Raw genomic sequence first — 25059 nt, 5'->3', positions numbered from 1 at the left:
AAGCTACGGTGCTCCGATTTGAACGTGGTTTGAACCACACATAACTATCAAAGAGATCTACAATATAGTAGGAGATAAAAACTATAAAAGAAGTACTTAATCACTAGAATAATAAAAGAAATGAAGACATTGAGTAATGAATTGAATAAAACGAGTTTTCAACGTTGTTGGTCCAAAAGGACTACTTGATACGCTATGATAGCAAAATATGGTTTAATAAAATAAGAATATGATATTAAGCTTAGTTTTATTTATTCCGCAACTTCTTTCAGTTATAGTCACGAGATTGGTTATTATAAATTTGGTTTTTCCAAATGAAGTATAAGCAGATTTACAAAAAAAAAAAAAAAATTTATCCGAGATTTTAATTGAACCAATGTGATTGTAACTGCGCTTAATATCATAAAGCAATGTTAACATTTCCGGGTGTACAACGGGGTGTTACAATAAGACTTACTAGATTTACACGGATGTAAGTTAAACCTCTCCCATTATATTTATTTTCAAGCCAAGTATTTTTGTGATATAAACTGAGGTTTATATATATAATCAAATGGACAAGGACAATGAGGGTAAGAGAAGGAAACATGACAAAGCTTAACGTGGAGAAATTGCATTTCCATCAAAGAAAATAACCTCAACCACATAAGCTGTGTTAGACACAGTGACAATTTGAGTCAAATACAGGAAAAACATAGTGAACATCTTTATGCTTTATATGCAAAGAACCACCACATTTCAACACTCCATACAAGATAAACCAATGAAGACTATACGAGTCTGCAATTCATCACATCACCTTGCCATCATCCTCCTCAGGGTCACGAAGTGTCCCAAACATCCAATCCATCCATATGGTGTAATGGCCATAGTTATGCCTATATGTAGTATGATGAATGGTGTGGTAACCAGCACCCATAACAGGCCATAACTTTCCATGTATGCAATCATGAATATTTGCAGTCCAAATGCCCTCAATGAATATGAGCACTAAATGTGCTGTAAAATGGGTTGGGATGATAAACAGAGCAAGGCTGTGTGGTAATGCCTGAAGTATCCCATCAAGAGGGTGAAACGCCAAACCTGACATACATGGGAAATAAAGTTAGTCCATCCTTCATCTGGTGGGAATGTATGGACCTTAGAGAAAAGTGGTAACATAATTGAGATCAAAGTGATGATAAAAAAGAAATCAATGGTAGAGAAAATCAAGATGATTGTACTTATCAAAACCTGAGCCGTATGAGAGGACGATATACAAATTGAAAGAGACTGACATAAATTAAAAGAATAATGTCCAGGTACCAAAAATGGAAAATGTTGCTTCTAGCAAGCAGCATGAGATGCATTCATTTGTAAAGGGTAAATCCCTGTGCACAAGACCCCCCAAATTTGCAATGATAAGGGTGAGGGTCGCATATATGCAGCCTTATCCTTACATTTTTTGCAAAGAGGCTGTTATACAGACTCAAACCATGACCTTCCGGTCACAAGGAGCAACTTTACTAGCTGCTCTAAGGCTCGCCCTTAGATGCATTCATTTGTAAGGGGAAAAAATGAATTCACATAAATTACGTTAATTACCGTCTTATTTGTAAAATAGCATTTACTTTAAGCCAGTGTTTTGGTATTAGTATTTTGAGTACACATCCCAGTTAAAACCACAAAAATGAAAGGAGAGCAGTGTCATTGCAACATTTGAACTACCAACTGCTTGGAAAGACGGCGAATTTACTTTGTCAGCTTGTGTTTGAAAACAACACTGGGAATAGAAACAGACAAGGTCAAAATTCATAAAAAAGAGGTACGTAGAAAATATTTGGTGTCTAATGATTCAAAAATGAAAAGTGGCATAGCATATTGCATTGAGTTTTGTATAATGAATCCAAGGAATCTTAATTAAAAGCCAACAGATAATCCCTTGAACCCTCACCCCAATTTAGGAAAGTCTACCCATTGGTTGGCAAAACGAATAAGAAAAGTCACATGAAATGGGATGTCAACAAAATGTTATGATAGAGACACAACTATTTGTTTGATTCCCACAAAAGTACAAATCTTTGCCTCTTATGTACATTTATTCATCTCTTATCTATATGATTGATTTTGTCCCATAGCTTTCTTCACATCCCCAACAAAAATATCCTTCCTTTCAGAATCTGTCTGTAACTACATTTTTATTTCCCTTTAATCCTTGTTGAAAAATGATGCATATTCTTTTTTCTGACAATTTGTTTTCCATTTGATGCATGTTATCAAAGTTCTAAGTAATTGCATAAGGTAGGAGAGGAAAAAATATATATTGAAGATTTTCAATAGCATTTCAGAATATTACTAGTGATTGGTTTATTTCTGCATATTCCAGCTAAGTCATTAGGGGGAATAAAAATCACAATTCTAACAACCATTTTGGAAGGGCATCCTATCCTTCCCCCTCAGCTTTTCAATCAAGTTCACTCCCTGCCCAAATCCCTAGCTCTCGGTGTGAAAAGAACATATCTATGCCTCTCATGACATAAAATTTAGAAGGAATACTTCTAATTCAGAGCTAGAGTATTTTGAGCTATATATCATGGAACTAACATTCCACATAATAATGTTGTGTGATATGAGCGACTAACTTGAAGGTTCACAAGGAAAACACTCCATCAAAATTACATATTGAGCCATTCTGACCAAGCTCTTATCCATAAAATCAGTGTCATCGACCACACAGCATATTCATAAATTATTAAACAACCCAACAATACACAAACAATTTTTAAAGACTTAATGAACTATCTTCTTATCAAGGATATTAAAAGGTTTAAAAAAATTAAATATATGAATAAATAGAGTTTTAGCTTAACATAACTATAATTGCAGTGTTGAAATGCTGAGTATTTAATGTACTCACCAGCAAAAGGAGAGAGAGTGTTCTGTTTATTGTAGATATGATGGGTAGCATGAAGATGTTTGTAAAGTGGTTTTATGTCGTGCAGCTCTCTGTGCATCCAATAAATACCAAACTCTACAATAATTAGATAAATTGCTAAATAAAAAAGGTAGGCAGGCCAACCAACATGATATAATCTAGGAAAGGACTTTGTCCAGCCAATTTCTGTCAGGTACTCAGAAATACATGGAAGCAAACTGTACCAAGGCATGGCTTTCATGGCAACAGATATTTGCAAGAGCATGGCTCTACGTGAGGGAATGGCATCTGCAACAGTAGATTTCAATATATCAAGAAAACAATGTTACAAAAGGTCCTATAAATACCTTATACACAGAAATAAAGAACTACAAAGACTGACAATCTGACACAAAAACTACATACATGGATACTCGATAAAAGCCATTAGTTTAGCAATGAAAACCCATACACGAGTTCTAGTTAGTTGAGTTTGACATGGATATAAATAACACAGACTTTCTGAGACAGTAGCAATCTAGAAACAGAACATTTCATGCTGCCGCATGACATAAAGCAAGAGGTAAAGCTATTAGGGTAGAAATCAAAGATATAGATACACAAAATCAGCTTATCTCTCAGTTGTGGATTGTAAAACATAACCATTCTGCCATCTGGCAAGTTGTGGTAAAAAATAATCCATTATATTAAGTTTCAACAAGCCATCAAGCTGCAAGAGGTGAAGTATAATACTAACTTCAAATTGTCCTTTATGGCCAACTAACAAATACTATGATTTAAAAAGAAAAGCTAAAGAAAATTGTATAGGGGCTATCTGAATGAGGTCCTAGTCAATTAATCTAGGTACGCAACGATAAACATCAATATTCTGATTAATAAACCACTGAACAATCCATTAGCGGTATGATCCCTCTTGTAAAATTTACAGTTGAACATTTTTAAAATCATATTAGTATTTGTAATAATGAAAATGGCACAACTAAGCCGCAAACAAGGAACACAATTAGGATTCTCCATAGCTGATAAAAAAAAAATCCAGAAAACAGATGTCTACAGCATCTTGGAAAGACCATAGGGGAGTGTAATAAAAGCCCTCTAGTAAAGCATAAAGATAACTGGCCATTTCAAAAGGAAAATTCAAACCACAACTTCTAATAAATTCTAGCACTGGATACGATCAACTCTTACTCAGTAATCTAACTTAACCGAATGTCAGCAATATGTCTTATTTGCAGGAACATGCATCATGTTTGGTTCAGTGTTTTTTTTCCAGAACAAGTTCAGAAGTCTCTAATAGTTGCTTAATGCTCAGTGAAATTTCAAAAACTTCAACAAATCTTTTTGCTCAGCATATTATTGAGGAGAGTGAAAAACTACCTGATTCAGTTAGGTGTATCAATATTATCTGACTAAAGGTTGAACATAGTATTTATTTGTTACATAGTCACAATTAAAATAAGATGTTACACAAATACAAATGGAAGAATCCACTTAAATTAACCAGCTTAAAAAAAGAACACTCATAACTCCAAACAATCCTTAGAAGACATAACTCCAAACAATCCTTAGAAGACACAATACATCAATACATGAGAGAGTGAAGCAGAATACAGATCCAAAACAAGAAAATAAATCTGAAGAAGGAACCATTTGCAAAATATAAATAAAAAAACTCTCTTCTTTTTTTGGATTATTAAAAATATTAATATAAAAATATAAAGGGAAAAATACAAAAATTAACACTGATCAAATTTGTCAAAATAATCAAAGGCAGCTGGTAATGGAAAAATAAATAAATCAGATATCAGCATAAACACTTAAATCAAAGCAGCACAGTATATCTAAGATGAATAGCTTCAAAGCAACAGTAAAAAAAAAAAAGCATCAACCACTGAAATCACAATCTGGAAGACTGAAATCAAGAAACTAGAAACACAGACAGTGAAGCAAAAACAAAAACACCCAAAAAAAAAAAAAAAAAAAAAAACCAAAACCATAGCAAGAAGGAATCAGATTAACAAATAAAGCAAAACCCTTTTCACATCAGACCCTAAATATGACATCTTTAACAAAAAAAGAGCAATCCCAATAGAGACAAAAAAAAATGATGGGAACACATAAAATCAAAAAAGAAGAAGAAAAAAAAAAACCAAAACGTGCATTGAGAGAAGAGAGAGAGAGACCTTTGGGGACATAAACGTTACGCTTCCAATAGTAAATATAGAAACACCACAAGAAGCCAGAGATGAAGTAGAGAAGAACGCCACCAATGAAGTTACGAAGCCATGTCTGCAAGAACCGAGGGAGTGGGACCCACACGCACTGCGGCAACAATGTTCCCAGTACTATGCGGTTGTACCAGTCGGTGTCTTCCACGAAGAGCTCACGATACTCGTCCATGGAAGAAGAACAACAACAACAAGAAACAGAGAGAGAGAGAGAGAGAGAGAGAGAGAGAGAGAGAGGGTTTATGCAAACGAGTGAATCCTATGTTTTCTTAATTAACACATTTACTATTTCATTTAAGGATTTTTATATATTTTTTTTCTTATATTTTTTCATATGGTTTTATATGACATTCACACATTTTTATATAGATAATTTTGTTTTTAATAATCTAAATTCCTTTTAGAATTTGTAACCCAAAAAAATAAAAAATAAATTCCACCGATTCAGAGTCTATCTACTCAAATAAATAAGAAGGAAAAAACAATTTGTAAAAATATCAAAAGTATGTACTAGAAAAACAATAAAGTAAGTTTCTCTTTAATACATGATAACAGAAGAATTTGTATTTATTGATTGTTTGAATCTTGCTATTAAAATTTGACTGAACGGTTAGTTTACCAAAAATAAAATAAAATTGAGTCAACGGTTTATTTGAACAGCTTGTTGACTTGAGAATCGAATTAGCAATGAATTGGAGCATAGCCTAATTAGAATTCATGTGTTATTAATTATAAAATGGTGAATGAAATAAGTAAAGTTAGTGTATTGTTTTTTTCTAATTTTAATTAGGGATTCACGTGTTTTTGAGAAAAAAATGTAAGGTATTTCAATAAAAAAATTTAAAATACACTACATTTTTTTATTTTTACTTAAATCTCAAAATAATATTATTATGGGTTGCATGGAATAATTTTATCCTCTGTTATAAAAAAAAAAAAAACATCTTTCCCTGTTAATAATAATATACTGATCACGATAATACCAAAAATGTTTTCAACAAATTGATCAATTAAGCAAACTAACTGTTATGCAGCTTCTAAATTGGTTCAACAGGTATTAAGCCAAAACCATTGAAAAATACATGTAAACTTAACCATTAAACTACAATTATATATTTATTATAAGGGAAAAGTATTTATCCTTTTAAATGACACAACTTATATCATTTTACTCTCACAAAGAGGTGGGACTCATACCTTTATTTTTTTGTCAATTTTCTCTCCTCTTTTATCTATCTTTTTCTCTCTTTTAAAATGACATAACTTTATTTCTTTTAAAATGACACACATTTTTCTCTTATTATAATGCTTTAATTGTTTTACTTATTATATACTCTTATATAATATGGGTAATTGACTCTCCTGGTATATTTTGTCTCCTTTTATGGGCACAAAAATATCGTGAATCTCACTATTTAAAAAAAAAAAACTAACACGATTTTTTAAGATTTAAATTCTCTCATGTGAAATAATAAACATGTAATCATATTATTTGATTATAATTACTTAATGGTGATGAGATAATAGAGAGAAAAATAGATAACTTTTAAATAAGTGTTTGTGATTAAATAACATAATAACATGACTACTTTTGCACATGAGAAGATCCACTCCCATAAATAAATATCACAAAATTTTAAATTTTGTATATTAGTCATCAAATAACTAAGATTTGTTTTTCGTATGACTTAACCACTTGTATTTTGCTGTCTATTTTCAGTTGTTCATCCATATGCATTAAATACAATTTGCTTTGAATTTAATCAATGATGATTACACCATTACTAAATCATTTTATAGTCACACTCACTTTAAAAAAATCTTATTTAATAAATAATTGCCTGTGTAATAAATGTTTTAATTTAATGTAATGCACCAACTAAGAAATAATATGAAACCTTGTGTTTTTTTTTTTGGTAAATAAAACCTTGTGTTTAAATAGTATCATACTATGTTGATAAGTTATTCAATTCCTATTATATTTTTTCAATAGAATACTATCAGTTTGAGAAAAATATTACTAGCTAAAGAAAGCAGATCCTTCTAATTAGAAAATGTGTAATTGTCAATCAATTTATAAACTTAATTACTACTGGGTAAAATCTTTAAAATTTGTACGTAATATTAATGCCATAGGTTTTGTCATCTAATAAGCCACCATATTCAAGTTTTACATTTCTAAAGTATTAAAAAAAAAAAGCATCTCTAATACGTTAAAGAAAAAAAAAATTGATACGACTGAACTCTATTTAAGTCAAATGAATATTTGACTATGAGAAAAGAGTGTGCAACATGGATGGCTAAAATTACATTAACGATACTGACACAATAAAAATGTCTTCTATGTTAATTACTAGTTTTAAAACCAATTTAATTTTAATAAGCTCTTTATTAAACACATATCATTTTTCTGTTACATTCCATTTGTATCCATTCCTTATGCAGGACAGTAATAATTCCTTGACGATGATTGAGAGTAATCTACAAGGATGCATGTATGTCTTTAAAGCTACTTTTTTTTTTTTTTTTGGAAATTTCTTTAAAGCTACTTTATAATCATCATACATTTCCTCACAAACTTCATTTTGTAAAATATTGTTCAAACTAGTGTACCTACCACTTTGTTGCACTCTAAACCAAGGCACTTGTCTCAAAGAAGACTTGATCTTCTTGGTAATAAAATTCAACTTTATGCATCTAAAATTTTAATTATGGCATCTACCATATCTCTGTCCCTTAGCCAAACAAAGGAGGCTATCATTTGTTTCTAATGATGATGTATTTGATATATATATCATGCATGCCTAAACATATGTTTGGCCAAAGGATCACTTGGCTACCTCATGCAACACAAATATGAGGAACTTAAATTTTTGTGCCCGTGATAACTTTTTGTTTTAAAGTAAAGATATTGTGTACCCAAAAAAAATTAAAGATATTTTTATAATTTTTTGTTTTATGTGATAACTTTTTTGTCGACTGTGTAACTATGGAAAAAAACCACAAAACAATTTATATGTTAGAAATACCTACAAAACCAGGTTCTCTATTCCCTTATACCAACTAAGCTCTCATCATTTATCTGCTAGAAAATAGAAATATCCATTCCAAGACAATTTCTAACAAAACAAACCACAATTATAATCACTGACGGCCTTTGTCATCACAAGAAGTCCATTGAAGATATCATCGTCAGGAATAATAATTTAATGGCCAAAATCCCGTCAATAAAAAATAATTTGGTTGTTAAAAGTATGTAAGAATTATAGGGTAAAGTTTTAGTGATATTCCTGTCATATTTTTGGGATTTTCTTGCTCAATTTGGTTTGTGTCCTTTGACATGTTTTTGGTGATTTTTCTGTTTAGGAGCATTTTAGACGTTTGTGCCCTTAATTAGAAGCTAGAATCTATGTATAGTTCATGGTTAATTCCGAGTAACAACATATTTTAGGCACTGTAATTATATGGCCTTTCACGTAATTCTGAAACAAAAACACCTCACATAGCGCTCGAGATTATTACAAGGGGATTGATCTTAGGCATATTCCAATATTTTCTTGTTTTATGCAACAGATTTCGACAACATGCATGATTGAAATTTCCGAAGCGACTTTTATTTTGTCCATAGTCTACTTTTTTTTCTTTCTATTGGATGTTATTGAAGTGTTGTCATTCCACGATAGAAAAGCTTATACCTATGCATAGTTTCGCAATTCGACTCAAACTTTTGTAGAATTCAACTTTCCAGCGAATTCCAACTCAAGATTCCTTTTCTTGTGAAGCCAAAAAAGACAAACCAACTCTGTAAAGGGAATCAAAGGGTTTCAACAACATTTATTAAAATTTGCTTTATTGTTTTTTTTATTATTAAAAATTGACCAAATGTATCTAAAGTCGAAAGTGTGATTCTTGGAGAAATATTTTTTAGAAAATCTTTGATCTTCGTTATATTCGAGTAAAAATTCCGAAAGTTATATATATGGACTTATCCTTTCTGAAGTTATTTGAAATAATTTTATCTTCGGCTACTAAATCATAATCGTATAAAGATGGATCAATAGTGATAAAGAAATAGAGAAAAAATGAAAATCATAATCATAATCATTCAATAAATAAATAAATAAAATGACATAATTTTTTGATAGACGGAGATGAATATATCTCAAGACTTGAGAAATATTTTTTTCTCTCTCTCTATATATTTATATATAGAGAAGGATATTCTTATACCAATATAAGAATAAGATGTATTATATCAAATCTTGATCATTGAGAGTGTAACTTATATTGCTGTAAAATGATCTTGATCATATATATATATATATATATGTGTGTGTGTATATAGGGATATGATTATTTGACACTGATATCAAATTAAAAAGTTTGATACCAAGTATTAATTATTGATTTTCTTCAATCTCACGGTTATAATTTATTGGACATTAATAATTAATCAATTATTATTAATAAATACTCAAATTATAATTAATTATTAATTATTAAATCTAATAAATACTCAAAATTAATTAATTAATATGGCCCAATAAATTATAACCGTTTAATTTACAAAAATCAACGGTTAAAATTTAATATTCAAATCTTTTAATTTAATATCGGTATTAAAGGATCTATCCCGAGCCCCCGAGTATATATATATATATATTAAAAATAAAAAATTGAATTATTCTGGTTAAATGGAACCGAAATTGTGAGAAACAAGAGGAGGTGTACGAGTGTCTTTAAAGGAAGAGACATGTGTTGCAAAACGTGGCCTACGCGGATATAGATCGACAATATCATTCACGGGTGATATTAATAAAAGGTACAAAGATTCTCTAATTTTGTGTTGCATGTTAGGTGTTCCAGTAAATTTTTTTTTGTACTCAATAAATTTTACGATGCTCGTTTTAGTCCCTAGCAAATAAAAAGGTTATTTGTAGTTCTTAAGAAATTCAAAATTGACTCATTTAGTTAAAATTGTGGTCCCTCACAAATTCAAAAAAAACTCACATTAGTCCCTCAAAAGAATTAAAATAGGTCTATTTTACGAGTAAATAAGAGTAAATATTTTTTTTTGTCCTCAATAAATTTTACGATGCTCGCTTTAGTCCCTAGCAAATAAAAAGGTTATTCGTGTTTCTTAAGAAATTCAAAATGGACTAATTTAGTTAAAATCGTGGTCCCTCACAAATTCAAAAAAAACTCACATTAGTCCCTCAAAAGGATTAAAATAGGTCTATTTTGAATTTCTTGAGAATCACGAATAACCTTTTTATTTGATAAGAACTAAAGCGGCTATCGTAAATTTGTTGAGAGCCAAAAAAAAAATATTTACTCTTATAATAAATGATCCATTTCAAGTGTGGGAGGAGCACAGTCTGTGAACCTATGATATTTCTGTGGGCTGAGCTTGAGATTGAGAGTACAATCTCATATTTAATAATTTCACCTAGGGATGTAAGATGTTGACTTTTGATACGTGATTCGCATGAAAGATATACGTATGTTCCATTGTTTTGAGGTTTGGACCACAGTTCTTGTGACCAATTGTCTCATTACATGAGCATTTATTAATGGGGAATACTTTTCTCTTTAAAATGAAAGAAAAGTTGTCTCCTACTGAGACAAAAAAGTGGGACCAGCAATTTAAAAAAAAGTAAAAACAAAAATAAAAGCTTAACACGGAAGTCGATGTATGTGTAGGAATGAAATGTTGTCTCATGTGAAAGGAGAAAAGCATTTCTCTTTATTAATTGGGAGTCTGGGACATCGTGTTAAAACTTATAATGCTCTAGATAGGTTTAGTCATGTCTGTATTATGTAGACTCACACCGTTGTAGCATGTTCGTATCTAATTTTACACCAAACTTTTGAAACCCCCGTGTTAAATTCTATTAACATATAGAAAACAATATATTAAAATAAAATAAAATAATAAATTTATTTATTTTTCAATTAAAAAGCTTATATCTAATAAATAGTAATGAATAATTTAGACTTCTTTAATTAAAAAAGATTCAAACGTGAATTTTAATTTAAAAAAAAGTTTAATCATCGTCATTGCATGACATGGAAATACAATTATAATTGTAACCATCTTTATGTTAGACGTATGAATTTAGGATACCTGGCGAAGCTAACCCGATTATATTGGGCCAATAATAACGAGACCCATCTTTTCAAATACTATGGCCCACATGAACAATTCAAACAGACCTGACCCATTTTGATTGACCGAGAATTGGCCCATAGGCATAAAAATTCTTACCCACTCCAAACCAAATGTCTCCCAAATCAATTTATATTTCTCTAATTTTATTATGATAAATAAAATTAAGTAATTTTTTTTTTCGAATTTCATTGCCCTGGTTAGTCCATTGGAGTAGCTCATGTCTTTAGGGTATCCCCACGACCCAAGCAAAACAAGGAATCCATATAAATATGAGACTACTTTCTGAGTTGAGTTACGTGATAATTATCTAGCTCTGAGCTCAATTATGTAATATCACTCTACCATTCATATTATATAAGATACTTTTGAATAATTCTAACAGACATCTTTCCATGACTTTTTAAATGTTTATACTAATACAAATGAGATACCATAATAATTATATAAATGAGAATGGTTTATTATATTTTATTGATTAAGGTTAACTTATTAAACATTAGTGTCTTTATTTCAATTTAAGATCCATGTTTTTATTGTTTTATAGTACATTAAATTTATTTGTTGTATCTCTAGAGTATCATGTCTTTTAATTTTTTAAGTTTTTCTTTACAGGTAAAAGTCCTACAATTTATGGACTCACTTGTCCATTGGAGCAGCTCATGTCTTTAGGGTATCCCCACGACCCAAGCAAAACAAGGAATCCATATAAATATGAGACTACTTTCTGAGTTGAGTTACGTGATAATTATCTAGCTCTGAGCTCAATTATGTAATATCACTCTACCATTCATATTATATAAGATACTTTTGAATAATTCTAACAGACATCTTTCCATGACTTTTTAAATGTTTATACTAATACAAATGAGATACCATAATAATTATATAAATGAGAATGGTTTATTATATTTTATTGATTAAGGTTAACTTATTAAACATTAGTGTCTTTATTTCAATTTAAGATCCATGTTTTTATTGTTTTATAGTACATTAAATTTATTTGTTGTATCTCTAGAGTATCATGTCTTTTAATTTTTTAAGTTTTTCTTTACAGGTAAAAGTCCTACAATTTATGGACTCACTTTTTCTTTTTTGGAGGCCAAATGTTCGGCATTGATGAAACTATACTTGAAAAAAATTGGTTAAACCAACAAAAATAAACATAATTGGCTTAAGAGTTTGGTTCATATCTTATAAGGTATGAGTTTAAATCCCGTTTATGAATACGAAAATTTTATTGATGGATGATATATAATTCCTTTCGAAAATCTTCAAAGAGGTTGCAGATTTTCTTTAACTCGAGTTAGATACTGTATCTAACTTCATTTAAACTTCTGAAAATTTTATTTTACTTTTTAATATTATTTTTCATTAAAATTTGTCTTAATAAAATTTTGTTTCCTGATTTTCATGTTGTTTTAAGCATGATTAAATTTCTCATATCTATAATCTGATTACAGGTTGATTATGTTAAGCAAAGTAATCTTAACATATCCAAAAAAAGGTATTACATAGTATCAATAATTATTAATTCAACTGATAAAATATTTACTAACTCCATATACCGATCCAGCTGAGTTCGAAGCAGATTAATTGAATACTTGATAAATTAATAAATGAATCCAAACAAAAAAAAAATTTACATTTTTTTTTATGATTTTGTTATTTAAGATTTTCAAAACAAATAAAGTTCTATTTTTCATATTAAAAAATGTTATAAATTACTTTAAATTTAAAATAAATAAATTAAAATACACTAAAAGAAAATCAAAACAGGAATCATCAAAAAAATTATTGAAAATATAAAAAATATCTATTATCGTTCTAATATGTTTAGGGATAGGATATATTGAACAAAACATCTGATCCTAACAAAAGCCGAAACCAGCAGAAAGTTATAACCCCTTTTTATCATCTCCTATGCCAAATTATTATTCTCCCTTCCAAAAATCATCAGAATTCTGGACCAACCCTCATCTTTCAAAACTTTGGACTTTTCCAACCAGTCAGCCTTATGATCAAAAGCCTAGAAGAGAAAGAGAAAGTAGAGAAAGAGAAAAACCACATTCTACTTCTAGAAAACATTCATCTAGAACTAGAATGGAAACAACTCCTTCATTGTCTTCAGACTCTACAGACCATATGAATAATCCCAGTTCTTCAAAAAAAAACTTTTGAGACTGTAGATCTCAAAGAACAGTTTGCCATAACCCAAACAGAACCTCAAGACACAAATGATTCTCAATCCTCTGAAACCACAGAATTCTCCTTATCCTCTTCAAAAATATTTTAAATAAAAGTTAATTAACTAGAAATCATGGAACCCCCCAAAAAAACATAACATGGTGAATAAAAAAAAATTTATTATCTATCATTTAACATGACTACAAAAAATTTACTACACACAACATTGTGGGGCCCGCAAAAAAAAAATGACACGATCATTTTTTTTTCTGTGACGTAAGTCTTGTAAAACCCATAAAAAAAACCTTAGCGGAAGACGAAGACGAAAGACAAGATGGAAGAGGAAGAAGAAGAGCGTAGAAGAGAAGAAGCAATCGCATCGACACCGTGCCTACGACCCAATTTCAAAGCCAAAGGTGTCACCAAAGACCAGCTTTCGAAGTTTCAAGTGGGTACTCTTCAATTAAATTCAATTCAATTTTCAGGGTTTTTGAGATTTTTCCCATTTTTCTTTTTTTAAATTTTGAGATTTTCCCAACTTTCTGGGACCTGGGTATTGTTTTACTATGTTTGTTCAATGTTGTTCCCTGCTAACATTGTCTGAAACATTTAACTGTTATAGGAACTTCACAAGAAGCGCTTACAACTAAAGTCAAAATCAAAATTTATTACAAAATCCAAAGGTTCTTTTTTTTTTCTATGTAATGAAAAAAAAAATGAAAATTTATTATGAATTCTATCACATGTCTCCTCAACTTTATGGTTCTGCAGATGGGGCCAACAAAAAATCACAAGGCAATGACCTATCAAGCCAAAAAAATGGAGGTCAAGGTTTAATAGTTGATAACAAAGAACCAAGCCTCTGGAATGATTGTGAAGGCTTTGATACAGGAAATGAAGACTCAAAGGATGGTGTATCTGTGCTTTCTGCACCAAAGAAGCAAAAATTGCATTGGGGGTATAACTCTAGCTCCACTTTGGTTAATGGACCTTATTTAGCAGTGGTTTAGTTTCTTTCATTAATTGAATCAGAATCACTCCCCACTCCCCATTAAATCCCGGTTAGCGAAGGTAAGGAATGAGGACAATCTTTGTAGGCCGTCTTACCCTTGCATATTTGTAAAAAGGTTATTTCTCGAATTTAAACTTGTGATTTTGAAGTCATAAAGGAGCAGCTTTATCACTGCTTGAGACTTAATTGAATTAGAAATCCCAATATTAACCGCACACATCACTGATTGTGTTTATAGTATTGTAGTTCTAGTTTATTCACATGTATATATATGGTTATTTGTTATGTTCCATGTGTGCAGTTTACAATCTTTTGATCTGTCTGTTATTAACAACTTTTGTAGGCTTGACACCAAGGAGAGGTGGGAGAGGAAGTCCAACATGTAGATATCACCATGGAAATGCAGTGAGGAATCTATGAAATTTCATCAAAATGTTTTGAAAATGGGTATTGTTTGAACTTTGAAGATAACCCTGGAAGTGCTCAAGTCGTTGTTTTTGTACTTGCACATGCAGTACATAATAAGGGAACATCAGTTATTCATGTTTTGGGGCTTAAAAGTTGACATGTATCGTCATGGTCATCAGTAACCCTGCCCTGGTTATTATAGCAAGTATAAGATGATAGGCAATGAGCTAATTACACCATAGAGTTCTATTTGTTTAATATTAGCATTATCAACAATGTAACCATCAAACAAATTATTTGATTTTTAGACATGAAAAACAAAGGTTAGAATTTTTGTTCTAGTTGAGATCATTCCCCAACCTGGACACTATACATGTTACAAGTTGAGTGCAAGAAATTTGGACGCATAAATGTTTTGCTGAATGTTGCTCAGTACCAAGTTTATACAGCTGAGGACCCTCTTCGGCTCTTTGCTAATCAATTTTTATGTGTCCACTTTACGGATGATTGTAGTGATATCTTATACAATACAAAATACAACTGAAAAATTATTGAAGTCACAACTATGCACAAGTGACTACATGTTATGTAGGAGCATAGTTCTATGACAGTTATGGTCCAGAGACGTTCTGATAAATCCTAAAGGAAGACAACAAACTGTGAACACCTTCATGGCTATATTTTAGCCACGCTATTATAATTAGCTATTTGGTAACCCAAAGAAAGAGATATCCGTATCATATTGCAGTTATTTCATTCAGTTCCATACCATACAAAAGTCAAGTATAGTTATATAGAGTGCAAAAGACAAATCCCGGTGCTTCATGACTTGCGAGAATAAGAGCCCGTTTGTTTACACTTCTTAAAAAAAATAACTTTTATCTTTATTTATTTATTTTAGAATTGTTTTTTATAAAAGTTAAAACTATTTATATTTTTTAAAAAATATTTAATTTTTGAAAAATATATTTGACTGTTGACTTCTGTTTTTTTTAGAAGTTAAAATTTTTAACTTCTGAAAAAAGTATATTTTTAACAATTTTTGTGACTTATGTTTTTTTTTTTAATGCAGATATCTAAACAAACTAAAAATGAAAAGTGATTTTTTTTCTTGAAAAAAAGCAGCTTTTGAAAAAAAAAAAACTTATCCAAACGGCCCTTAAGAATGAGAGTCGATTGTTTATAGTCTTATCTTTTTCATAACTTGCGAGAATAAAAATGAAAGTCGATTGTTCATAGTCTTATCTTTTCGATTGCCTTTGGAGCTGCACCTATGCAGTGATACCATTCATTCGTCTATTATTTTCACTCATAAAAATCCAATATTATTGTTTTTTCCTTCCAGAAACTTGTCAATTCTACATGTTTATTACATCAAAGGTTGAGAAAATTGTCATTCTCAAATTTGAAAATAAGACGTCCAAGTTATTCAAAACAATTGAAGGGAGAATGTTCTTGTGCTGATATCTAACAAACATACATTGTGACAAAAACTGTCAGTTGGAAAAGATGATATTGAATACAGATGCTTGACCAAAGCTCACACCATGTTCCCATATTTGCACACAAGCAAAATTTGGGTACACTAAACAAGTTAGCCCGGTTATCACTCTTGCAATGTTACAAAGGCAAAACAGTTCTGAGTAGCATTGGAATTATGATCACATTCATTTCTGGAAGATTTTTAAGTTGAAGGGCTAAGAGCACGTTCTATTTCCTCCAATGATCGACCCTTTGTTTCCACAACATTACCAGCTATGTACAAAACAGCAAGAACACAGACAGCTGAGAACCCCAAGTATACGGAGCTGATACCAAACTTGTTTACAACACTCAAGAAATACAGGCCGATGACGAAGTTGGAGATCTGATAAGAGCAAAATGAATAAATAAATAAATAATAGTTTCATTGATGACATAATATTTATGAAAAACTTAATTTAGCATAAATCATTTATAGACAAGAGATCCAAGGAACTTCTGAAGCAGAATGTTGGGTGAGGAACTCCTCGTGAAGCTATTTTGTTAGGAAAGTTTCTTCAATTATAGTATTCAGAAAAGAGGTAGGTTATACTTACAATATCTTTTTAGTTTTGACCTCTTACAACTATTTTTGTTATTGTTAGACTAAAATCAAATCAACCAGCTCTCAGTTGATACTATTTTATTATCAGTGATTTAATTTTGATCTAACGACAACAAAAATGGTTACAAGAGATTATAAGGGGAAAACAAGTTGTAAGTATAAACTTCATCTTTAAAAAATCAATATGTGCTCACCAAAGCACAACTGTGTGGCTGAGCTAGATATGGCGGCTCAAGGTACTTCTTTTCTTTTATATTTGTCTTTAAGAACAGTAAATTGGGATTTTGGTAAGCTCAAAAGAAACTACTAGTAAAAACTACCAAGATTTTAGTTTGTTTCACTAATGTGGCCTTTATAAGGCCTTGGGCACTCTCACCCTTTGAGCTAGCTTTTGGGGTGGTGTATCCCAAGGTTCTTTACATGGTATCAGAGCCTCGCCGCCCCCCACTTTCTCTTGTGGCGTTTCTTAGCACAGGTAGGCTGGGCCTGTTGCATTGTCCACTCTTCAAGCCCAATGGGCTTTCGTGTGAGGGGGCGTGTTGAGATATATAGTCCCACATTGATTGTGTGGGCAACTAATGTGGCCTTTATAAGGCCTTGGGCACTCTCACCCTTTGAGCTAGCTTTTGGGGTGGTGTATCCCAAGGTTCTTTACAGTTTCAGTCTCTAAGCAGTAGAATTTCAAAATTATGGCAAGATAAAGAAATTAGTTACAGGTCAAATATTAGATTCCATAAAGTCACTCACCCAATGTGTGCCTAATGACAAAGAAACTGCTTTTGCTCTAATTCTAGAAGCAAATATCTCCGGTAGAAGAAGGGCAGGCACAGGACCAGCACCAAGAGAGAAGGATAGGACATAGCTGGTTAAAATTCATAGATCACAAGAGTCAATAGAAATGCAAAGTTTAGAAGTTCATTGAAGTTTAAGACTTTTCAGCGAATGAAATCACTATTATTGACAAAATTAAATAACTTACAGAACAGTCCCAAGGACTGCAAGGGTGCCAGAGTATGGTGCAAGGACCTTCCAAGTAAAGGACAGAGAAAGAAGCAACATAGAAGCAGCCTGGTAAAGACATAAACAAAAAGCCTGTCAATTATATAAATAAAAAATGCTTTGGGATGATTTGGTTTCACTGCACCAAATAAAAATATACGGATCTGAATCCTCTCATGTGAAAAAAAACATGACATGGTCATGTGGAGAATCATAACCATACAAATGTGGATCAATGGTAATAAAGGATGAGAGAGAAAAAATATTGGAATTGGTAGTTACAAAATCATAATCGTTGATTCATCTTTGTATGGTTGTGATCTTCCCACATGACCATGTCATGTTTTTTTTTTTCACATAAGAGGATCCATTTCCAAAATATACATACAAAGTCATCACCTCATCCAGGAGGATAGGGCTTTAAATTAGTTAGATTCATAACAAAAGTATTTTGGTTACATTTAAGCATCTCACTGAAAAAGACAGATTAAATCGATAACTACCAACCAAATTATACTTCTAACATGCAAGCATAAAATGAAATTAAACATCATAATGGTTGAAAGTAACCTTTCTTCTGTGAGAGTAAAATAAAATATAAGCATTCACAACAAAAGGGGAGTGAGAGAAGTGGAAAAGAAGAAGTTTGACCCCTTGTTTAGACTTCTCAAAATTGTCTTGCATAACCTCCTTATCATCTTTACCATTTTTAATATAGCATAGTAGCATGTACAAACCCTTCCATTCCCAAGTACTGCCCAGATGGGTATAAAATCGTTCAAAGCACCATTTCTGACTAGCATTGGAATATCTTCATTCACCCTTGTAAGTAATAAACCCAATAGAATCAGCATGCCTTACCAGCATGACAAGAAATGGTACTTGCATTTTGCAAATTGCACTCAATCAATAAAATCTAAAGCTACAACTACAAAAGTAGTACAGAGAACAAGGGAAAGAATATTCATGTAAGAAAAATCAAATCAGCATACTCTAGCAGGTTGAATACATTTATTTTTCTGTACAAGCATTTCTAGTATTATGGGAGTACTGATTTGTCAGTACTACTTTACATTCATATTTTGCCATGTGGACCTTTTGAGTATCGTAGCTGAGTTGAAGGCTGAAAGGAGATGGTTTCTAAATTGACAAAATTCTTTTGTGTCCAAAATTACATTTGAAGTGTAAAAGTATATTCGGACACATTAACCAAACATGCATTGTGTCACTACATTAGTGCAAGACATTTTTCTTTCACTTTGGATAAGTTTAGCCAGGCAAAGCATTGGGCCCAGAAAAATCAATATTTACATTTAAACTTGTGATGTTTCAGTCATATCATTAATCTATCATGCAATATCTCACATTTTTCTGCTTTAGACCTAAAACAGATGTGTGCTGGAAATAACTATTACCATCCCACTAAAGCTTATGATAAGGAGACTTTTCCTTCCTTGTCTGTCCATCAAGGAGGAAGCAACAGCAGTTCCTGTAACAAAAGAAAACATCACTCAGAAACAATATCATGTTTGTGCATGTTGCACAATAAACATTGATCTGTTTTGGTTGAATGCACACTAACCATTTTTAAGATTAAATAATACTAACCAAAAACATTTGATGCACCAACCAGGGCACTTGCTGCAACATCGGAAGCAATTCCAGCACTGCGGAACACGGCAGTTGAATAATATACCACAGCATTTATTCCAGCCAACTGCTGGAACAAGAAAAGTGCTGCCCCAACACTAACAACTGCAACAAGACATGCTTCAAAAAAGTGCTACACCATTTCATATAAGAAAGCATTAATCAATGCTATAGTAAATTTTTTTTTTTTTTATAAACCAATGCTATAGTAAATTAAAAAGGAAGTTGGGAAGTGAAATTAAAACATAAACCATGATAATATAATCATTAAGATATAAATCTTCAAACAAATATATCAGGTATAAAAGAAATGCCTCAAAGAAATCAAACGTAAAAGGCATTCTCATGGTTTATCAAATCTGACAATGGATTGGGTTTTAGGTTGAAACAAGAGAATTGACTTTCATGAATCATCATTCAAGATAAAATTATCACAATGTTTATGGTAGTTAGATCAGACCTCCTATACACAACACCCTTCAATCAAAGAAATTATTACAAAAAGAAAAATAAACCTTTAAACAAAAAAAGATGCAGGTCAGTGCTATCAGCTAGAATTTGTCTGAACTGAGAATGCAATACCTTTCCAATATCGGCTACTAAACAGATCAAACCAACCGGCTTCAGGTTCAGAAGAACCTTGACTTGCTGTTCTTAAATCATGCATAACCGCAGCAACTCTTTCTTTTCCATACAGTGTTTTAATAGCCTTTTCAGCTTCAGAGATTTTTCCTTGCTGTAAAATAATAAATGGAATTTTCTCAGAAAACCGAAGATAAAATTATTGTATTAAACTCTTAACAGATACACATAAAATATAAGACATCATATATTTATAATATGTTTGGTCTGTTGGATTAAATTACGAAATATAAGCATCATGACTCTTGCAATTTCCACCCAGTTTAAGCATTAAAGAAAATTGATAGTGTCTTTATCATATTTAAAACATAATATAAGCTCTATTTTAATGTGCTTTACTTACAGTCTTCAAATAAGCTTATAGTTTAGCTTGCAAAGTTGTCACCATATATGACAATGACTTGCAATGGTTAGGTTCATGAGATGAATATTTGACAAAAAGCCATTGATGGGTTTGAAAGAATTTTTTTTCCCCAATGGTTTAGTGGTAATATGAACTTATTGCTTCCAGAACAAAAGATATCACAGTATTGCAGGACAACCTGAAAAAGCCATCGGGGACTTTCTGGAGAAATTCCCATTCCTAGTGCTAACAGAACAGATGGAACTACTGCAATGCCAAACATTGTTCGCCACCTGATAAAATCAAGAAAATTGAAACTAGAAGATGCAGAAAACTGACCAACAAAGGATTCTGGATCATAAAAGAAGAAAACAAGATTAAAACCATGTAAGACACTAAATCAAGATTTTAGTATTAACTTGAAACTAACACAAAATCACATAAGCCTGGAAGAGTTATTTTCAAAAGATAAAAGAAAAAGTGTGCAGAGAAGTAGAACTTTCCAGTGAATCCAGATATATTGGCTGTAAAAACGAGATATGACTACTGTAATGTGGAAAAATATTAAGTATCAATTTCAAATATTGACAAAAGAAGGTCCTAAGGTAAGAAAAAAAAAAGGATTTAATATCATATTGTATTACATCAAATCTGGATATTACCAGTTGAATAGTTCAATTTATCCTTCACCATAGTTGCAGAATTTCAATATCCAAGTTATGAATTTGCAACTGCATATTTATCCAAAAGTATAAGTTCACAACCCTAATTTCTCCTATTCCTTCGTGTCAATAATGATGAGAAGATTAAAACATGCAACTATGAATAGGATATCTGTAGTCATATTTCTGAGCTAAAGAAATCAATATATTCAAAAATAATTATCCATTTTTAGTGCACAATTATGACCTTAACATCAATTCATATTGAGAAATACTTTGGATATAGATATGGCCATCCACTAGCAAAATTCTCCTCTAGGAGCACGTTTTCTTCTGTGATATCATCTATTTCCCATTCACAACAAAAACAAATATCTCCACTTTCTTTCACATGAAATATGAGTAATAGAAGTAAGGATTTTTTTAGTTTCAAATCGTTTACAATGAATGTAGTAATAAAAAAAGTGGAAAGGTGAAACAACTCAATACCATATAGGGTTTCCTGCCAGAGGCAGCCCAACCACCAGCGCTAAAAGAATCCCAATACATATAAAAAGTTGATTAACAGATCCGAGTGCACCACGAATTTCGGTTGGTGAAATCTGCGCATTAGAAGGAGTCACCTCATGATTCACACAAAATATGTAAACATGATCACAAAGATTAGAAAAACTTATTAAGTCACCACCTCGGAGATGTATAGTGGTACAATAGCAGATGTAACACCAATTCCTATACCAGCAAGCAAACGGCCAATGATCATTGTCTGAACACTCTGGGCTGTAGCACTGTTAATACATCATAGTTTAAAATGTCAGATTTCAAAAATATATAAAAGATCAAACCTTGTACTCAAGAACAACTGACAGACCAAAGAAATGCTCCAATTGTTAGAGGGATTGCATCTAACTGAAAAGTCCTAGTTCTGCCAAATTTGTCAGCCAATGCTCCACCAGTAAATGAACCTACAGTGGCACCAGCGAGTAGCGTGCTGACAATCCAACCTGTTCATGATTTCACACTCATGAGAATCATGAGAAAAAAAATTGACGGGGCTTATAAAAGTGAAGCTAGAACTTTTGGAAACAAATGTTAAAGGTAAACACAGGTTCGACGAGAACAAAAGTAACAAAAAATTTCACTTAAACTTTCTTTGACAAAGCTCAGCCATTTTTCTGTTTATGTAACAGTAACATTAACATGGACAGACATGCATACTGAAATTTTTCCTTGCAATATAAAGTAAAAACATGAGTGAATATAACAACAGACAGTACTTCTGTAAATATCGACAATTTTCAGTGCCTGTAAAATCAATAAAAAAATTTAAAGTAATTTACGACTTTATATATCTATTTTTAAGAAAACATGTACCTTGTACAACAGTATTTTCAGTGATTCCAAGATCCTTAGCAAGGTATTCAAGTGCACCATTTACCACCCTAAATCAAATAGGGTATTGTCAGAGTTATCCAACGTAACGATGTTATTTAACGACAAATGGTAACAGTTCTACATAAGACTCAATACATGACTTGCAGCTAAAAACTTAAGACATCTAGAAGTGGCTCATATCATTCATATAGCTTAGATAACAGAATAAAGAAAATGTAATGCTGCATTATAGTAAATTGACACCACATACTAAAATGAAGAGGCTATCCATACCCAAGGTGGTAGCCAAATAAAATGGCTCCGAGGCAAGCAACACCAACATAGGGTAGAACAGTTCCGGAAGATTTGCCCTGAGGAATAGTGGGAACAACATCCTCGATATCTCCATCTGCAACTCGATTTCACTTGCATTGCAATGAGCAATTATAAGAGCATATAAAAATATAAAATAGCTAGAAGTCCCAGATTCATACAGTAAGCTGATGAAACTTGGAAAAGAAGTTCAGAGAGTTTGCAAATACAAGACTTGTAAAAGGTAATTCCAGCACTAAAAACAGTGTTTTCAGAATCATTGCATATACAACTTCACAATGTAAGCATATTAATATCATACATACTCTGGACTCTGGAGATGACATTAAGAGCCACCAAGAGACAAAACACAATTAGAAAAGATGAATACTATAGTATGAACTCTTGACATAGTTTTGCAAAAGAACATTATTCTTTAAATTAACCAGGTTGAAATTAACCATTCACGTATCAACTCGATTATGAACCATGATTAGGTAGCGCGTCATTACTTCATTTATTATGATATGCATTGTCCTAAAATCAGTCAATGATTTTCATATTGGGCATCATCAAGCAAACAGAGTATCATCTACATGAATCAAGCACATTACACATTTTGCCACAAGATTAAATAGGGCCTTGCCACAAAATTAAATATGGTCCATCTACATGAATCAAGCCAACAACAACAATCAAGCACAGTATCTACAAGGCAAACTAGAAAACATCATTGCAGATAAACAACAAAAAAATTAAATATGAAATCAGCAATTTTTCCATGAAAGTCAAACAGGGCAACATCAAGCAAACAAAAATTTGGCAAATTCACATGATTCAAGCACGTCACACATCTTTGGCAAATGCAGTCCAATAAATTTCAGAATAGCAAATAAACTGAACAAATCAAAGCCATCAGCAACAGCATACAAACCAGAAGCCTGAACCCTGACTGATCTGGGCTTAGCTGAGGACCCAAAAACGCCACTAAAACCAACTCTCGTACTAGTTAGCTCATTTTCCATAGTAACAGAACCAACCCTTAAGCCACATGAATTAGAATTACTGATCATGCATACTCCTCTGGGTTTCAGAACACTCCCATTTCTGAACTCTCCAAAACCCACCAAGCCCCTTTGCTTATGAACCCCAAAAGTGGCTCCTTTAACAGCAAAAGTTGATGCCTGCATATTATCTGATTGAAAATTCCAACCCCCACAAAGTCAAAATACTTTAATTTATAAATAATATGTAGAAAAAACATCAATAAGAAAAAAAAAAAAAAAAGAGAGAGAGAGAGAATGGCTTCCATGCAAATGAATTTAGGACAATATCAAATATGATTGAAGTGTGAAAGAAAAGGAAGTAACAGATTAATTACCTTATAAAAGCGTAACAATAACTGAAGGAAACCAAAAACTAAGAAAAGGGGTGATGGAATTTTGATAGTTTAGGTGCTCTCTCTGAATAAAAATGCAACTTTTTGTATTGGGATTTGCTCTATTTTTTTTTTCTATTTCTATGCTTAACGTTTTCTGATGAAAGATGAGAACTTCGAAAGGACCGCTACTAAGTGAAACCAACAACAAGGACGAAGCTAGTAAAGTTTTTTATTTTTATTTTTCTTAAGAAAAAAATTGCATATTTTTCGGTTTTATTTTTGTGCAAAGAAAAGAAACTAATAAATATGGAAATAGATTCTCTGATGTGCCAAAAAAACATGATATGGTCATGTGAGAAGATCACAATCATACAAAGGTAAATGAACGGTTATGATTTCATAACTACTTATTTTATCATTTTTTCTCTCTCCTTCTTTTTTACCATTGATTCATCTTTGTGTGGTTATGATTCTTCACATTACATGACCATGTGAATTTTCACATTAGAGGATCCAGATCCAATAAATATAGAACAAAAAATGGGGTTTTGAAAAGAAAAGAAAAAGAAAGGAATTTCTTACGTGGGAATTTGGGATTAGATTATGGAAAAAGGTTTGTGTTGGAGATGTCGTCACTGCACGTTGGTGCTGCTGTGTCTGCTGGCCAATGTCCTTGACTGCTGCAGCTATGT

General features: G+C 31.7%; 2 protein-coding genes and 1 pseudogene across 2 annotated transcripts; 1 reads left to right on the top strand and 2 right to left on the bottom strand.

Moving 5' to 3' along the window:
- Positions 1-810: 810 nt before the first annotated feature.
- Positions 811-5399, bottom strand: LOC133294660 (delta(7)-sterol-C5(6)-desaturase-like; annotated as a pseudogene).
- Positions 5400-13814: 8415 nt separating this feature from the next.
- LOC133294709 (uncharacterized) lies at positions 13815-15349 on the top strand. Its single transcript, XM_061493456.1, has 4 exons — positions 13815-13946; positions 14121-14181; positions 14270-14456; positions 14854-15349. Exons 1-4 carry the CDS (start codon positions 13833-13835, stop codon positions 14894-14896), a joined length of 405 nt encoding a protein of 134 aa, XP_061349440.1. The 5' UTR covers positions 13815-13832; the 3' UTR covers positions 14897-15349.
- An 883-nt stretch (positions 15350-16232) lies between these two features.
- On the bottom strand, positions 16233-24564 carry LOC133294648 (plastidic glucose transporter 4-like). The gene is made up of 14 exons (XM_061493359.1): positions 24368-24564; positions 23921-24181; positions 22969-23083; positions 22675-22742; positions 22172-22304; positions 21989-22088; positions 21790-21902; positions 20838-20931; positions 20236-20389; positions 19612-19758; positions 19419-19492; positions 17984-18072; positions 17752-17866; positions 16233-16785 (listed from the first exon to the last, which is right to left on the bottom strand). The coding sequence occupies exons 2-14, from the start codon at positions 24174-24176 to the stop codon at positions 16603-16605; spliced, it is 1641 nt and encodes a 546-aa protein (XP_061349343.1). The 5' UTR covers positions 24177-24181; positions 24368-24564; the 3' UTR covers positions 16233-16602.
- Positions 24565-25059: the final 495 nt, after the last annotated feature.

Source organism: Gastrolobium bilobum, unplaced genomic scaffold (assembly GCF_033153095.1).
Source record: "Gastrolobium bilobum isolate Gb01-03AN ecotype WA unplaced genomic scaffold, APGP_CSIRO_Gbil_v1 utg27444, whole genome shotgun sequence".
Taxonomy (NCBI): domain Eukaryota; kingdom Viridiplantae; phylum Streptophyta; class Magnoliopsida; order Fabales; family Fabaceae; genus Gastrolobium; species Gastrolobium bilobum.
The sequence above is the reverse complement of the archived record's forward strand: the minus strand, read 5'-3'. Positions and strand labels throughout refer to the sequence as shown.